The 17,827-nt window shown below is 38.3% G+C and overlaps 1 protein-coding gene across 1 annotated transcript in view; it reads left to right on the top strand.

Annotated features, from left to right (window-relative positions):
- Positions 1 to 17,827, top strand: part of Gucy2f (guanylate cyclase 2F, retinal) — an 85,677-nt gene that overhangs the window by 23,376 nt on the left and 44,474 nt on the right. The window contains exons 3-6 of the mRNA XM_021153636.1: positions 4,221 to 4,575; positions 5,927 to 6,011; positions 9,646 to 9,742; positions 14,833 to 14,964. Of these exons, the coding sequence (XP_021009295.1) occupies positions 4,221 to 4,575; positions 5,927 to 6,011; positions 9,646 to 9,742; positions 14,833 to 14,964 (669 nt within the window). The remainder of the gene's footprint in view (positions 1 to 4,220; positions 4,576 to 5,926; positions 6,012 to 9,645; positions 9,743 to 14,832; positions 14,965 to 17,827) is intronic.

The raw sequence follows: 17,827 nt of genomic DNA, 5'->3' as shown, positions 1-17,827 counted from the left end.
TTTCTTTCTTTCTTTCTTTCTTTCTTTCTTCCTTCCTTCCTTCCTTCCTTCCTTCCTTTCTTTCTTTCTTTCTTTCTTTCTTTCTTTCTTTCTTTCAAAAGAATTACTTATTTAATTTATATGAGTACACAGTTGATGTCTTCAGACACCCCAGAACGGTGCAATGGATTCCATTACATGTGAGCCATCATGTGGTTGCTGGGAATTGAACTCAGGACCTCTGGAAGAGCAGTCAGTGCTCTTATCACTGATCCATCTCTCCAGCCCCACTACTGTCTTTAATTACCCTAAATATGGATTCTTGGCAGGGGTGTGTGTGGGGGATGCTAAGCTGAAGGGCAGGCAGCAGCTTGGACATTTCAGAAAGAAGCCCAGGAGATGTTTTAAAAGTCTGTAAAGAAAGATTTACCAAATTTCAGTGACCACAGTTGTCTATCTACCTTACTATATATAAATTAGATTATTGTGTTCATGACTGTCATGCCAAACATTGTTTTTTTTTCTTCTAGGTTTTGACCAAGTCAAAGGATTCTGATTATGAATTACTTTATAATTTTAACAACAGAAATTCAATTAACTTAAAGTTTTTAAGTCTCTGCATGTGCCTAGCTTGTTTGAAAGTGATGCTGCAATTTTTGTTATTCAAATAATGACTGTTTGAAGTAGGTTTTAGCGTACACTTCTGAGGACCAAGTGATGACAACCAACTTTATACCAGCATAAACTGCTGAGAAAATTCAGATAGTCCTGCTTCTTACTGTGACCTTATTCTTATTTTTAATGGTTCTTAAAAGCTTAGAATAGAGTTATCTAAAGTCATGAAATAAAAAATAGTGACATATTTCAATTACCATTATTCAGGTTCAGATCTACACAGTAGGCAAAAACAATAGCATGGATCATTAATGGTTTTTCTCTTCTGGACTGTGAGGTCAACAAAGTCATCTGTCTGGCAAGTGTTCCTGCCCAGTCTGCTTTGCTTCTTGTCTTAGTCAATTTTCTGTCCCTATGTCAAAACACCATGATAAATGGAGCTTATTGAAGAAAATCTTCAATGCCTCTTACAGTTCATGACGATCATGGCAGGGAGCATGGCAGCAGGCAGGTGGGCATGGTCCTAGAAGAGTAGCTTACATCTGATCCCCAACACGGAGAGACAGATAGATAGATAGATAGCCCATCCCCAGTGAACCATCTTCTCCAACAAGTCCACACCTACTCCAACAAGGTCACACCTCTTAATTCTTCCCAAACACTTCCACCAACTCAGGAACAAATATTTAGCATTTGAGCCTATGGGGGGCATTCTCATTCAAACCACTGAAATTTTTTAAAAAACTGTTTTAGTGAGAAGCCAGGATAGGGACAGCGAGCATGTTCGGGTTATCCATTGTTTCATTTTTTACTTCTAATTCTCATTATTTGCTACAAATACAACCAGAGAAGTTGTGTGATTGATACTAACAGAGCATGCTTCGGACTTTGGACTTATGTGAAGGGGGAAATTTCCATTGCTAAGGAGCTGAATGGGTGAAATAGACCCAAGTTTTCCCATGTATAGTGGGCCCGGGTGACAGCTCCTTCTTTGTAATTGAACAGCAGCTTAGCTGCTGCTAAGCTTTTCTATTAATGTCAAGCCCCTTCTCCATTATACCTTTGTGGCTATGAGGGCACTTACAGCAGCCCCACTCTGTGTGAGTGTGTGTCTGACTGTCTGTCTGTCAAATATGGAAGAGTTGAGAAAATCCTGAAGAAAAAACTTCAAGTTTCAGTAATCACAGGGAGTTGCTGTCCAGCCAGTTCTACCAGGGGGCTACCTGAGAATACAGAGGGCAGGATAGACTAGCCAACAGAAAACACTGTGTAGTGTGTCAACTCAGAGGCAGACATATTTTTTTAATGGTTTCAATGCTTTTTTTTTGTCATAGATAGATAGATAGATAGATAGATAGATAGATAGATAGATGTGGTCTCTTTCCCAGAAGGCTCTGTGCCTTTCAAAACAGAACACTAGTGTTCTTTTCTGCTTTCAGGGGCAGGCTGCCCTGTGGGTGTTTAAAAAACAGTTTTTATTTTACTAGTATTGATTTTGTACTCTGCCTTCTTTCCTTCACCTTTTCTCATAACCTACCAATATCTCTGAAAGTAGATGGGCTCTTGCAGGAATCCTAAAGGCAAGCACTGTCCACAAAAATCAGGACAAGGGATTATTGAAAACTTCCTAAGTGACTTCCGCGTATGGTCGTTCATTAAAGGTGGATACTCTGTTTTGATATATTTCTAATCTGTTTCTGAAGAGTGTGTGTTCCGGTTGGGTAGTGGAGAGAGTTCATTGAAAATAGAATTCAGGAGACTGAGACTCAGTAGTCTAAAAAATGGAAGTATATACTAACTATTTAGAAAAAGGAGGCATATTTATTGTATATGCAATGGGGGGTTGGGGTAGAGATCAATTCAGGGTATGTTAAAATATAATATTCAAGTAATGTTATTGACATAAGCAATTGGCTATTTGAGTCTGGATACACGAGAGATGTCTGAACTGGAATCTTAAGTCTGAGAGTTATGGGGATAGATATGCTATTTCATTTCATAAAATTAGAGTGGTCATCAAAGGAGAGAGTGTAAAGACTTGAGTTTGGGGCTCTCTAATATGGAGAGAAGAGAAAGCTAAACAAGAACCCATATATAGCCCTCCCCCCAAAAAAAAAGTTTGCTTGCTAATTTTAGTCTCTTGACTTGGCCAAAAGTCAGAAACTTTTAGCAGAGATCAGAACCAGAAGGGACTGTAGCCAATGTTTTTTTTTTTTTTTTTTTTTTTTTCCTAATCGGGAAGACTAATCCAAGATATAGGAGCCCTGTAATGGAGTCCTGATTTATGCTTGAATGAGTAAACTTGTCAGATCACCTAGCTTCCCTGGATCCCCCTTTTCCAACTATAAAAATACCTAATCAAATGATATAAAAAAGGTTAGGGTAATTCTGTATTATCATTTATGTAAGGTAATGTGTGACTCACCTATTCTTTCCTTAAGAATAGTCTATTGCTTTTACAATTCATAGATATATTAGAATCTCTCTGAGGCTTTTCATAACCCCCAAATTAGCATCTAAATTTGTTACTATGAGTTTGGTTTTGATATATCTTGGTGATGCTAATATGAAGTCATGGTTGACCCATCATAGTCTATGTACACAAAGCATGGCACTATCTTGTGAGCTACTGCACCCCTCTGAGTATGGACTTGCATTTCCAATACAAACACAATTCAGTTCATTGTAAGTGAGTTTTTTTTCTCACACTTGAAGCTTGTCACAGGAGGTTAGCTCTGTCGACCTTAGGATAAAACTTGTAAGTAATCAGCTTTTCTCAAAACTTGGTAAAAATGACATGATCCTAAACTTCTGGGGCTGCAGAGTAGGGCGGCTGTTTGATCTTTCTCTTCACCTTTTATAATAAAAAATACAAGAGTTATTCCAGAAATAACTTACAAGGTCAATGAATGGTACATCAGGCATGATATATAAATATCAATGCTGTTGGAACAATTGTGTAGTAGGCGTATTCATGCAATTTTCTTTAGCCTACCTATTGATTTATGGTGGTTTCTCCTCAGCATTTTGCAACTTAGCTAGCCAATTGGATGTAGGATTTGTTGACTTAAACTCAAGTTGTTTAGTGTGTGAATATGCATTTAAAACTGAATCCCAGTGGCTATTTTCTCTGAGGAGTATGTGTCTAATAGACTAGGCATTTTGGACAAAACCAGGAAGACACAAGCATGGATTGTGGTGACCAGTTTTTTGCAATCTTGTCATATATATACTAGGAGTGCAAGGAAGTGATTTTATCATGCACAGCACACCAATAATTTTCCTGGAACTCCCCTTGTATAGTTTCATGCTTGGTTTTTAGTGCTCTTTTTAAGTCCTAAATCACATTTTTAGTTGAGTAGCATAAACATATACTGTGTTTGACTTGCTTTGCTCATAAAATTGTCATATTTGATATATTTAAAGATCTTAAGGCCTAGGGGGGAAAACAGAAAAATTCAGGGGAGAAACCAAGCAAGTCCTCAGAAATATTTTCCCCCTCTGGGTCTTCAGAGCTCTGCTCCATTCAGACGTGTGGCACATAATAATGAAGAGAAGGTTGGAATATACTCTAAAATCGCTCTAGGGTGAGTAGGGCTCAAGATAATTGTAATTTTTAAAACTAGGTTTCACCGTTGTTTGGAACCATCTACAATTCGATTTATTTTATCGCACAAGCCATGAATAATGCTATGAAAGAAAATGGACGGGCTAGTGCTGCCAGCCTGGTTCAGCATTCCAGAAACATGCAGTTCTATGGATTCAACCAGTTGATAAAGACAGACTCAAATGGAAATGGGATTTCTGATTATGTAATCCTGGACACCAATGGGAAAGAATGGGAACTCCGTGGCACCTACACTGTGGACATGGAAACTGAATTGCTAAGGTTCAGAGGGACCCCAATTCATTTTCCTGGTGGCAGGCCTACTAGTGCAGATGCAAAATGCTGGTTTGCAGAAAGGAAGATCTGCCAAGGAGGTAAGTAATGGGAAATCGCTGGTCATCAATTTAGTTCAGTGTGGGCTATAGGAATGCTTCTTTAAGACAAGGTGTATTTTAATATTGAAGCACTCATAAGAGCAGACATTTGTATTTCAGGTTGCACAAACATCTTCTTAACTTCAAAATAATCAGAACCACAAGAGGCACTTTCCAGTCTTAGAGACTCACAGTTTAAAAGCTAACTCATCACTGGTTCTGAAAGAGGTCTCAGTCTTTCTCAAAGACATTACTCTAGTAAAGGGAAAACATTTTCCTCCCCTAACTTTAATTGCCTGTGGCCTGGGGTTGCTTTCCCCTACCAGAAAGATCACCTGCGTATCCTACTCTTACCGGTCAGATCCTATCACAAGATCTTTACACAAGATCTTTACACCATCTCCTCACTGAACTACCATTTCATTAACCATCTCTGCCTTACAACTTACCACAAAATCACCTTTTAGTTGTTGCTCACGTAGTGGTCGCATCTCCTCACTCTCCTAATATACCTCTCCTTGGTGGTAGGCACCACAGCTAGTAATTTTGATGTTCCTCACCAGTCCAGCAGTTTGATTGGCTAGTGGGTCCCTCCTAGCTTTTGGAAGAGAGAAACTTCATCAAATCTCTGACAGCCAGAGCTGTAATATGGAAGAACCCATATTATCCTGACTTAAGTGTCTGTCTACACCTTTCCAAAAACATGTCCACCTATTTGATCTAAGGATTGACTCTGATTTGACTTTAGCATCACACATCCAACTGTCTCTTCATCAAGTATTTTCTCTTGAAAGACTTGTAATCTATTTAAACACTTAGATTCATAGAGAGTAACTTATATGCTTTTGAAAACACTAATTGTCATAAGTTGGCTCTACCTCACCCTCGAAGGACAAATGTTATGTAATTCATGAGGTCAGTGGATGCAGGTGGATTAAGAAGGGCTTTTATTTTAGACAACATAGTACTTACCGTTCACAGGTAAGCTACTGCACTTATTCTCAAGAATGTTATTGCTATCCTACATAAATGAATGCACTCAGAGTTCTCCATTCGTAGACTTTTTTCCTCCAATGAAAACACCCTGATCAGCCTTAATTCATGTGATTCATTATTGTCAGAGTGGTGAGTGGGTTTGCTTCAGAACAGTGAAATTGCTTTCTTGTCCATAAAGTCAACAGGACAGGCTATGCTGTAGAAAAAAAAAAAAAACAGAATTAGGTTAGGTACATCTGGCTTGATTTTTGAGTCACCAGAAAGCACGAGGAGTCACTCTGTGGTGTGCCTTATTTACTGCTTTTTCTGTTTTAATGCTGTTCTTTTTCTTCTCTCTCTCTCTCTCTCTGAGCAGGTATTGACCCTGCCTTGGCCATGATGGTCTGCTTTGCTTTACTTATAGCCTTGCTGTCTATCAATGGATTTGCTTACTTTATAAGGTACATTTTTTTGTTCTTTTTGTATACACAAAATAGAAGTCCACAACAGCCTTGTTAATATTGATTTCCAGGAAGTCATGGCTCAGTACAATTGCCTCATTACATGAACCACTGGTTTTCTTTCCCATAGTGTTTTACCATCCCTACTGGCCCCATTTAAGACTGAAATGTTTTCATGATGCTGAGAAAAACTTCCACAGCTGTATTGTCAGTGGTGATGTTGCCTATGAGTACATCGATATGATGGTGAGATAAGAGAACTAGGATTTTAGGCCTTTTGATTATTGCTTACCTATGCCCTACATTCTCCATGAAATGGTATGGTAGCAGATGGAGTTGGAATATTTTAGGTAGGCTTTATCTAGACTTTAAGCTCTATGCATAGTGGTGCTAAGTCATATGTATAGAATAGCAGGCTCTGCTTGATCATTCAGTGTGTAAAGGCAATTGCTACTGAGTCTAAAGATTTGAGTTTGACCTACAATGGTGAAACAAGAGAATTGACTTCCACAAATTGTCCTCTGGCCAACAAATGCATGCTATGGCACATGTGAGCCCATCTTCTCTCCCTACCATGTGCATGCATAGGATACATACAAATATTTTAGGAGGTGAAGAGTAGCTTAGTGGCTAAGATTGAGCCCTGAGTGGCACTTAGCACCCATGTCAGGTAGCTCACCACTGCCTGGAATTCCAGTTCCAGGGAATCTGATGCCTTCTTCTGGCTTCTGCAGACACTGCACTCATGCAAGTACCCATACACACACACACACACACACACACACACACACACACATGTATAATTAAAAATAAATAAGTAAAAGTGAATAATGCACTTACCTTAGTATGTGATTTATAGTAGTCATTCAATAAATGGATAAACTTGAGCCCTTTGAAGACTTCTGGTAGTTGTTGAGAACCCAGGCTCTTCATTTGGACATCTACGCTTCTTGTCTAGCGTATTACAATCTGGATTGCTACTGTTCTTCCTTGGATAAAAACTACCCTCTTCATTCATCAACATCATAGTTGTTATCAAGTCTGTCTTCCTCCCTCAAATCCCTTAACAGTTGGTCCACTAATTTGATGACCTGTTTTCAAGACTGGTCTGAATGTGACAAGCTGCCAAGTAATTTAATATTCATTCAACATCCTTAGATAATCAGCAAAAATAAATGGCAGATAATACCCACTCCCGGGAGATTTTAGGAGTCACAGGCTCTTGCTACCCAGTATTTAACCATTTCATGTCAAGGTAAAAAATGAACTCACAGTCAGCTGCTTATATTCTTAATCAAATAATAATTCTTGCTTGTCTTTTAAACAGAATGGATTGGTACTCTGGGTTTTGAGTGAGTTCAACCCATTAATCATTGCATTGGGAAGAGAAGGGAAAAAAAAAAGGAAAAAGCAGACCCACAAAGGTGGGGGGATTGTTTGGAGCTTGTGAGCTGAAGGGCAAAGAAGACTGAAGAGGGACATGATTGGAGAGGGACATGATTAGAGAGGAAAATGATTGGAGAGGAAAATGAGTTTGAGACAATTGGTACTTCAAGTGGTCACAGAAAACTCAGAGATGAGAGAGAGGCACATCATTTCCCAGAGTCACTTGGTCCTTGGTTCCTCGGCTAACAAAGCAGAAAAGCTGTGCCCTCTTTGCTGCCTTCCTCCCTCTCTCTGCCCACCACGGCTGCAATCAGAAGAGCCCAGCAACTGATGAGTTTCTGTAATAGATGGTTACTTGCAGCAGAGTCACTCCGTTCCTTCCTTTTTCTGTGTGTTTTGATTGTTTAAGGTTTTTTTTTTCCCCAGAAAGAAAGATGTGCAAAGAACCTAACTACCCCAAAACAAAGGATTCTTTGAACTTCTCTTTTCTCCCTACTCCTCCAACCAGATTACACTGCCTTTCTGTAAAGCTCTCCTGAGCTTTGTGATACTAATGATGATAATGATGATAATGAGCCCTGATACTTCCCTAGTGCTTCCTGCTTTTCAGAGCACTTTCACATACATTAGCTCATTTGATTTTCAAAACAATTCTCTACAGCAGGGACTGTAAGGAGTGTTATTTGGCTAGACAAGGAGACACTGAGGCAGGAAGGGGTTAAATGATTTACCCAAGGTCACCTGCACCTGACTAATTAATGGCAGAGTCAGTATTGCACCCCTCCCTCCCAAACTGGGAGTCCAATTTGCTTTCTACTAGATTGTCTTGTGAAGTACAATTATTTTCACAGGTGTGCCTGCTTTAATGTGTAGACAATTTTCTACACATATGAAACCGATAAGTTTTAGGGAGTGATGTTTTTCTTTGCCAAAAGATTCATGTGCTCTACCCAAGAAGTCACTCCAGGCTCTTTTAATTTTCTCTGCTGGGTAGTAGCTCCCACCGTGATAAGGGACATATTTGTTGGTATAGACAATTAGAAACACATTGTTTGTTTCCAAACCAGTGAAGTCACGGAGAACAATTGACTGGGTTGCTGGTACTTAAAGCTACAGTGATGTTATTATAGAAGGCACCTGAGAGCATGGTGATTCTCTGGGTGTTCCTTTCACCCTGGCTCTTGCAGTGAACATACTGCAGGTTTGAATCATGGAAAAAAGAAAGTCAGAGTGTAGCCTTTGAGCAGACCAAGAAAGAGATGGGGGAGAGGGAGAGGGTGCAAGGGAGAGAGGAGAGAAAGAAACAGAGGGAGGGAGAAAGAGAGAGGGAGAAATAGACAGAAGGAGGGAGGGAGGGAGAGGGGAGAGAGAGAGAGAGAGAGAGATTCCTTCCTGATCTTAAGTTGCCTAAGTTGCCTGGTAGGCTTACCTGCTTGTGTGAGGTGAACATCATATGCTCCTATATCTCCATTGATTTGTATAAAATCAATAGAGAAACAATCGTCTGCAAATTATTAAACATTTTGGAGTGAGTTGTGTTTAAACTGTGTCTGTGTAATGCTCAGACAACAGACTAATTCAGTAAAAAGGAAAAAAAAAAACCAGTCAGCCCACTTGATTGGAATCATGTAGACAAAGCAAACAACTGACTGATTTTTTTCCACTTTTCAACCTGTTGCTTTGGCAACGCATGCATGCAACTTTGTGAGACAAGTGGTCTTATGGGCAGAAATCTAGGCCTACAGCCAGGGACTAAGGATTCCAGTTCAGCTCTGCCTAAGGCTAGGGAATCTCACACAATTTTCATTATTTTGCTTTGTTTCCTATTAAGTGGTTTTGTTTGTAAACTGAGGATCAAATGACTTTTGGCTCTAATTTTATTAGGATGCGTACTTACTGTGAGGAAGAAGTATGCAGAGCACCTTAAAATGATTTGGAGGAGTTCGGAATGTGTGCCTGATGTGAGATCCCCATTTTATTAGTCTGAGATACTATCCCTCTACATTACCCTTGCTTCATTTTTGGACACCTTTTCAATAATATTTTCCTGTTTGTGTTTTTGTCTTTGTAAGTTGTGATAACCAGGTTTATTGTTGCATTTCTTTGCTATAAATGTTATGGTAATGATCCATGTATGTGATGCATATATTTTATTCATAATGTATGCCTATTATATTCATAATATATATCTATTAGAGACAACCATCAGCACCCTCTCCCCGACCATCTTATTTCATATTTGTTTCAGGCGACGTATAAATAAAATCCAGTTGATTAAAGGACCCAACAGAATCCTACTGACTTTGGAAGATGTGACATTTATTAATCCCCACTTTGGCAGTAAGGTAAGTAGCCCCCTTTCTGACTTTCTTGCCTGATATCATAGGGAGAAGCTACAAGTTAGTGTTGAGTGCATGCCATTGATTAGTTTCAATTATGCTATGCTATAAGAGTAAGATACATGAGCCAGAGAGAGTAAAGGCTAGACTAACAACCAAAAATATAAGAGTAAAATACATACTGTATTTAGAACACTTGCCAGATACAGGGAGCCAATCTCACAGCATCCTGCTTACATGCAGAATTAGGAAAATGGACTAACAGTCACCAGAAGGTAGGGAGGGTAGAAGACTGGGAAATAGTAAGATATTAGATAAATGGTATCAAAATACAGTTAGGCAGGAGGAATAAATTCCAGTGTTCTATAGAACACTCGAGTGACTGTAATTTACAACTTCTTGCATAAGTAACAAAAAAAAAGAGAAAGAAAATGAAAAAAAGAGGCTAAAGTTTATTAACATAAAATACAGAGGACTAAAACTATAGCTGAGCAGGTAAAAGCTGCCTTGCTCTTGCAGAGGAGCTTAATTTCTTTCCCAGCCCCAAGTCCAGCAGCTCACCTATAATTCTAGCTCCAGTGGATCCAACACCATCTTTGAGCCTCCTCGGGCACCTACAGGCATGTGGCATGTACACACACACATATACACAGACAAATTCACAAAATAAAAATACATTTTTAAAACTAAATGTTTTAAATATATATATATATAATTTAAGAATATCAAAATATTAATTACTCTTATTTATTCAGGGTGTATTATGTACATATATCAATTATTCAGTTTAATCCCCTGATATATGTATGAATGCTAATTCAAATTACATCTATAGTTCACGCTATATCTCGGTTAGATAATGATGACTTAGAACCATGCTTTGAAAGTGAATACAGTCCACTCTGGGCAATAGTTTAGCTTTGACTTCATATAACCCCTTTTATCTAAACTTTATATTAGCCTCTAACACCCAACATGGTGCTTATAATATAAAATGTACTAATAAAAGTTTGGAGAAAGATGGTTCAACTCGTAAAAGAGGGTTGAGTTTCATGAAAGTCCAGGTTGTATCTGTGTTATAATAGGTGATCTTCTTAAAAACCTGCTACTGTCCCTGGGATGCATTTTGTGAGATTATGCATATTCCTTGCCTCCTAGGGCATTACAGTCAAGTTGAAGACAATGAGATCTTTCAAGGAAACCAATACATGCCAACTTGTACAAATGAACCGGAAATAGAATAGGACTTTAGAGAAGTCAGATCAATAGAAGGAGCCTTTCAGAGACCCAGATCCAAAGCTGAGTCTTAAAAGAAGGGAAGGTAGAATTTGTCTATGTCACAGATTATAGCCTACTTATCAATCACTTTTCTTCGACCCTCCCAGGAGAAATTAGTAGTAAACTTCGGAATTGCAAATAAAAAATCTGGACTTACGAGCTTTTTAAAAAATTGGCTTGTCAGTGTTGCTACTTATTATAGAAAGGTGACACTGTTGTGTCATATACTCCAAAATAATTAGAATAGAGGGTTTTGAATGTTCTTATCAGGAAGAAATGATAAATGTTTGACATGATTAGGTAACTTAAGTACCCTGATTTGAGCTATACACACTGTATGTATCTTAGCATCATTTGTATCCCACATACCTGTATAAATATTATCTTTCAATATATATTTTTTTAAAAGTTGGAATTTGCAAAAATTTTTGGTATTGGTTATTGATAAATGGTTAATAATAATAAAGATGATGATAATGGTGATAATAATAATAGTAATAGACCAACTTTCTGTGGTTTGAAACAGTTTTCATCCTGTTTTGCTACTGTCTTCCCAGCCCTGAGAGATGCTCTAGGTAGAGGAAACAACACAAACAGAAGCTTAGAAAAGAAAGCATGTGGGGGACAGCTTTGTGAAGGGAGCTGGTGTGTTTCCTTATGCTAGTCTATGTGGTTGCAATGACACTGATCTTTGCATACTTTGTAGAGGTGGCAAGATATAGAAAGAAAAAGCATCCTATTGTTTCCATGTGCCATTTACTGTTGTTACTTTACTACACCAGATTTGACTTATTTCCATGTCTCCGTGGCAGACTGGTCAGTTGCTCAAAAATGACACTGAAACTTACACGGAATGAGTTGGCTCTGTGAGGAATGGAATTGTGTGGTAATGTCCTGGGTGGTCAGGCAAATGAACTGATGAGCTATTTAATTCATTTCTCACTTATAATAATCTGGGTTAAATCTTCAGATGATTTTGTAAAGTGGATATCACCTTCCTAGAAATGTACTGATGAAAGACAAAACTATCATTTTTGCTGAACTCTACCCCCACATCCCAGAAATACACTAAACAATTGATTTTTATTTTTGAAACTATCAAGAGGAGACTAACAGTTGTGGTGGGGAGTCTCTCTGGGGTTTTCACTCAGGATTCTTTGTATGAAATTCCCCAACTGAAGCAGACACTGAAACCAAAGCTCTGAGGCAATCCCATTCTATAACTTGAAACCAAGATAAGATAATGGTCAAAAATATTTTATCTAGAAATGTGATCACCGATAAAGTCTCATGAAAATATAGATAATTGTACTAAAGCCTTGATCATAAGATACAAACCTGTTTTCAAACCCCCTATTAATTTGGTATTATCCACATCAACCTGACAGTTCTTGACAGCTGCCTGGACATTGGGCTCTAAAGTAGCAAAAACAGTAACTATACTCAATTTTGGACTAAATTGGTCTTTTCAATGCATAGACCTTCAATGAGTAGGCCTAGTGAAGTCTACTAATGTATAAACTGCACCCATGTTGCAAAATTATGCCAGCACTTGCAAAATGCCACAAAGAGCACACTAGAGCTACTGTCAGACAGCCAGACAGCCTAGGCTTTAAGATGGTGCTCGTGATGATAGATTATTTCATTTATGCGTACCTTTTCATCTGAAGAGAATAAAAACACCATTATAACTCTTTAGTATAAAAGTGAAAAAACATCAAATATCAATAGCCCTTTAGGGGATGTTGATGCTTGTTTACTTGTTTAAGTGTTTTGGTCTAAGTGGAAAAGAATGGTATTACCCAAGTAGAAGAACATAGCTCTCTGTCCCTTTTTGGCATTTGGCTTCTCTCAAAGATTCTGAGTGGAACAGATAGGGGAAGCATATATTTTGCTTAATTGCTGTGCAGTCACAAACTTGCAGCTGGCTGTGTTTAATCAGTCAAGAAACCAAGCCAAGAATTCCATCCAAAAGGAACGTCTGAAAGGGTAAACTCTTTGAGAATACAGAATTAATTCAGTCTAGAAAAATTGGCAGGTCAGGAGAAGCCAAGTCAGAAAAGGAAGATTTTAGAAGGAAGTGAAGCCCAAATCCAAGTGTATGTGGATTTTGGCAGATTTTAGCACTTTCTCCCTTGCCCTTTACAGAGAGGGCTGTGTCTCAATATACAGCTACGTGCTCTTGCTGAGATGTGGAAATAAAGAAGAGAAGAGAAGTAGATGGCTCCCTTGCCTTGCTCTCTTTGAGGGAGTGCAGGTTGATGGAGGGGTTATGTGAGGAGTCAGGTCTTCATGTTGCCTAAGTCTTGAGCTGTTAAAATTTCCGAACATTTTCTTCAGACTTGGTGTTGAAAAGAACTTAACTGAAGACTAAAGCAACCTGTTGATCAGAGACCACTGTTATTGCAGCATCAGAAATTATTTAAGATTAATTCTTGTTGGCAAGCAATTCTGATAAAAAGCATGATGTGGTAAGAAAGAGCACAGGACAGGGATCTAAAGCATCAACATCTTTGCCCAAGCCCTTGTATTCTTTAGCTGTCTGTGTCCTCCTTATAAAAAGGAGAGTATTGGTGGTATGTGATATAACCTTGGTCCTGTGAAGGCAGAGGAAAGAGGACTGTTTTCTTAAGGTCAGTTGGTCATACTTGATAGTGTCTTTGTGAGACTTTGTCTGAAAGTAACAAAAACACTACCATGACTACCATTAATAAAAATAATTAATAATAAGTAAGTGAATGGTGGTATTGGTGTTAGAAGAGGGCCCTTGTCTAGATAAATAACAAGAGTACCTATTTATAGTCATTACAATTCTTTTTAAAGACATTTAAAGAAATATAGAGAAGAATATTGATGTAACTGTTGACTTATTCCATCTTCACATAAAATAACTCTACTGGCTTCCTTGAGGGTATGGGCGCTTTTCTGGCCCACTTCAAGCTCACACTTATCGTGGGCCTATGACCCATTTACTATATTTCTTAAGTGCTCTGTGGGAGGTCTTCTGTCAGAAAGAGCATTGCCATTTGGCAGAGTAGAATCAAAAGGAGCCAGTATTGGGTGTTAGGATCTGAAATTGTTCCCTAGTTCTATTTTTTAAGGTTTTGATTTCTCTACACCCACAGTTTCTTAACTAAATTATTGAGTAGATAATTTTGGGAAATTAATTTCACCTTTTGAGTCTAGATGTCAAGTCTAGAAATTGAGGATTCCATGCTAACAGTTATCATCTTCCTTCCTTCGAATTTTTTCTGAGAACCAGGGATGGTTACTATAACCCCAGCACTTGAGAAGCTGAGGCAGGAAGATTATGAATTCTAAACCAGCTAGGAACACACAGAGAGACACTGTCTCAAAGCAAAACGAACAACAACAAAACAAACAAACAAACAAACAAACAAAACCCAACCAACCAGTCAGTCAATCAACCAATCAAAAGTAACATTCCTGGGACTGGGACTGAGAGAAGGTTGTATTTATACATTGAGGAATATATAGCTGCATGCATATGTGTAATAGCAACTAAAGAAATAGGGGCCAAGAATTTGAAAAGAGCAATTGGGGATGCAAGGAAATGGCTGGAGGGAGAAAAAGGAAGGAGAGAAATGATGGAATTATATTCATTTTCAAATGATAAAGACAATATGCAACTTATCTGGCAGTTAAAAATATGTGGGAATGTTAACCTTTCCTTGATGCTATTTAGGATTTAAGTAAGCTACCAACTACAGCCTTAGAAGAGTTTCTGAATGATTATTATGAATTAGGTTCAAATAATGACAATTTTGTTCAACCTTTCCCCCCTAATCCTTTCACAGAGAGGAAGCCGTGCCAGTGTAAGCTTCCAGATCATCTCAGAAGTTCAAAGTGGGAGGTCCCCAAGGCTGTCCTTTTCTTCAGGGAGTCTAACTCCAGCTACATATGAGAACTCCAACATAGCAATCTATGAGGTAAGACATCTGGAGTTCTTTAATCTGAAGCCTTCCTGGGTTTTAAAAGGAGGCTGTCATTGAAGAGTCTTTGGGTAAAGCTAGTGAGACTTTTTTTCTTTTCAAGTTTTTCTGTCTGTGTCCATATTTTTGGCAGTGATTTTCCTCCAAAAGTCATCTTCTTACTTGAAACTTCATTCATACTTGAACTTGATGCATTTACTAGGTTTGTGGGTATAAGATCTGAAATGCAAATAGCTAAAATGTGCCAGTAATCTCACAACACTATATGTAACAGAAGAAATGACACTCTGAGTTACTGTTTTGCTGTGAGATGTCAAGAGACACAGATACGGTGGGGTAGTGTTTGGAGGTAATTTTCAAAGTCTGGTTGCCTTTTCTATTCTTTTGTCTGGTGACATTGAAACATTAAAAACCCTTTCTTTTTAGTCACCTGTACTATCTTTGGGAGTAACAGGTTACTTTATGCTTTACAAAATAGAAATCCCCTTTGAAGTTTCTGTCTTTCAAGATTGAGGAGGTCACCTCCTCCCCTATTGTTCTTAGAAATTGGAATTTGACAACCAGAACAAATCTTGCATCAGTTGTAAAGATGAGCTGTTTCTTCTCAGCAGGCAAGAGTTAAGCAGGCAGGAAGGAGGAAACTCCACCATCCTCCTGTTCCTCCTACGTGAGGCCTTCCCAGTGTGGTTTCCTTGTGTTTGGAGACACTCCGGAGAAACAACAGATAGTCTCACCATGAATAGGACATGGAAAGAAAATCTAAAACAGGGAAGAATTTAGAGTGTTGACTGCATTGGATTTTTCCAAGGGAATATACTCCTCTATCAAATAAATAATTCACAGGGGGTTTGCTAGGAATTGAACATATTACCCTGCAAACTTCAGGTGTTAAATTTTAATGACCAACATGATGACATTTAGACCAGCTTGAGATTTTCAGTGAAAAAGTGAGACTCAGACAAATATGTGTTTTTCTTTCCTTTATGGATCCTAGATTTTTATAAATATATAAACCATATATAGAGATATTTGACATGAATGTAGAAGAAAGACTCAGGGGAAGGGAGAAGACTACTGAGAGGGATGGGGACATGAATGTGTACAGGATATTCTTGAAAGAACTTGTCTTTATGAAACCCTTCACTGTGCACAATAAATATGGGTCAATAAAGTAAGATGAGTTTCTTTGAAAGGGATTAAATCAGTGTGAGTAGAGCCCTTACAAATGAAACTTCATACAGCTTTTGGCCCATTAGTCCTCCTGCCTCCCACCATATGACAACACAATGCTTTTCCACTTCAAAGGATATGACAATACCATCTTGGACATAGACAACAGTTCTCACTCAACAACCGAATCTACTATTCCTTGATCTTGAACTTTTCACTCTTTAGAACTGTGATAATAAATTCTTGTTGTTTTGTTTTTAATAAATTACCCAGTTTCACAAGTGGACTACCCAGGCCTACACACCAAATTAGCATAGCACACAGTCTTTCAGTATACCTGAGGGTTTTATCTTAATTTGGATCAGGGAATCCCTGGATTTTACCATGATTTAATGAAATGAAAAGGGGGATTTGTTTCCAAAGTGAGCTTGAGTTTCTAACAAATCTTCTCTCGGAAAACTTAATGGTGAAAGCTTTAGAATGTCAAAGGGAATGAATTTAGACCTTTACAGTTGCAATACACCATTACGATTCTGAAATAAATATCAATAACTTTTGTTTTTCATTTACCAAATTAGAAGTTGAAGTGAGTTCTTAATTCTGACGGCTCATTTAAAAGAAAAATTATGTCCTGGCTCTCACTTTTCCAATTGATTCTTGTTGGTATTCAGCTGGTAGGGACCTGCAAGGAGGCATTGATATATTTTTAAGTCCAGTGATGTGCTTTTGATATGTTCACCCAGGTGTGATAATTGCTAGACAGAGATGCCTCTAAGGCCACATCTGGCATGGCTCTGCTATGATTCTCTGACTCAGTGGACAAATTTATGTGTTGAATCATAGTGTGTTTTATTTCGTTGGATTGCAAGGTTACAGTATAGAATTGAGAAAGGTTAAAAAAAAAAGAAAAAAAACTTGTTACTGACCTTGAAGATCTTGTCAGATACTTCCGTGTTTTGGAAGTTGAAAAGGGAGCTGGTTATATTGCTTTTCATGACTGGTTGCTGTTCAGTCAATTCATGAGTCAGAATCCTTAAAAAACATTTTATTTATTTATTTATTTATTTATTTATTTATTTTAATGTGTGTGGGGTGTATACCTGCATGTATATTTGCACCACCAGTGTGCATGTCCTTAGAGTATAGAAGTGAATGTTGGATTCACTGGTGCTGGAGTTACAAATAGTTGTGAGCTGCCATGTGGATGCTGGGATTTGAACCTTGGTCCTCTGGAAGAGTAGCTAGTGCTCTTAACCTCTGAGCTAACTCTCTAGCCCCAGAACGGTGTTAATAACAAAAACACCACATAGTGAAGTCAATATTAGGCTGAGAGTAAGGTGTAAAGGAAGAAAGACAAATCTATAAAACTGCCTGGCTTGGGTTCAAGAGGTTTCTAAGATGGAGTATAAGTCGATTCAATCAGAAGAGGAAGGAGGAGGAGGAAAATGAGGAGGAGCAGGAGGAGGAAAAGGAGAAAGAGGAGGAGGAAGAGAAGGAGGATGAAGAAGAAGAAGAAGAAGAAGAAGAAGAAGAAGAAGAAGAAGAAGAAGAAGAAGAAGAAGAAGTCATGCAACAGCTTTCTCAAATGGTTCTCTATTAGAAGTTGTTTGAGAAAAAGCTAGAGAAAGTACCCAAGGAGCTGAAGGGGTCTGCAACCCTATAGGTGGAACAACAATATGAACGAACCAGT

This window comes from Mus caroli, chromosome X, assembly GCF_900094665.2.
Source record: "Mus caroli chromosome X, CAROLI_EIJ_v1.1, whole genome shotgun sequence".
In the NCBI taxonomy this organism is placed as follows: Eukaryota; Metazoa; Chordata; class Mammalia; order Rodentia; family Muridae; genus Mus; species Mus caroli.
This window is presented reverse-complemented; position numbering and strand designations above follow the sequence as displayed.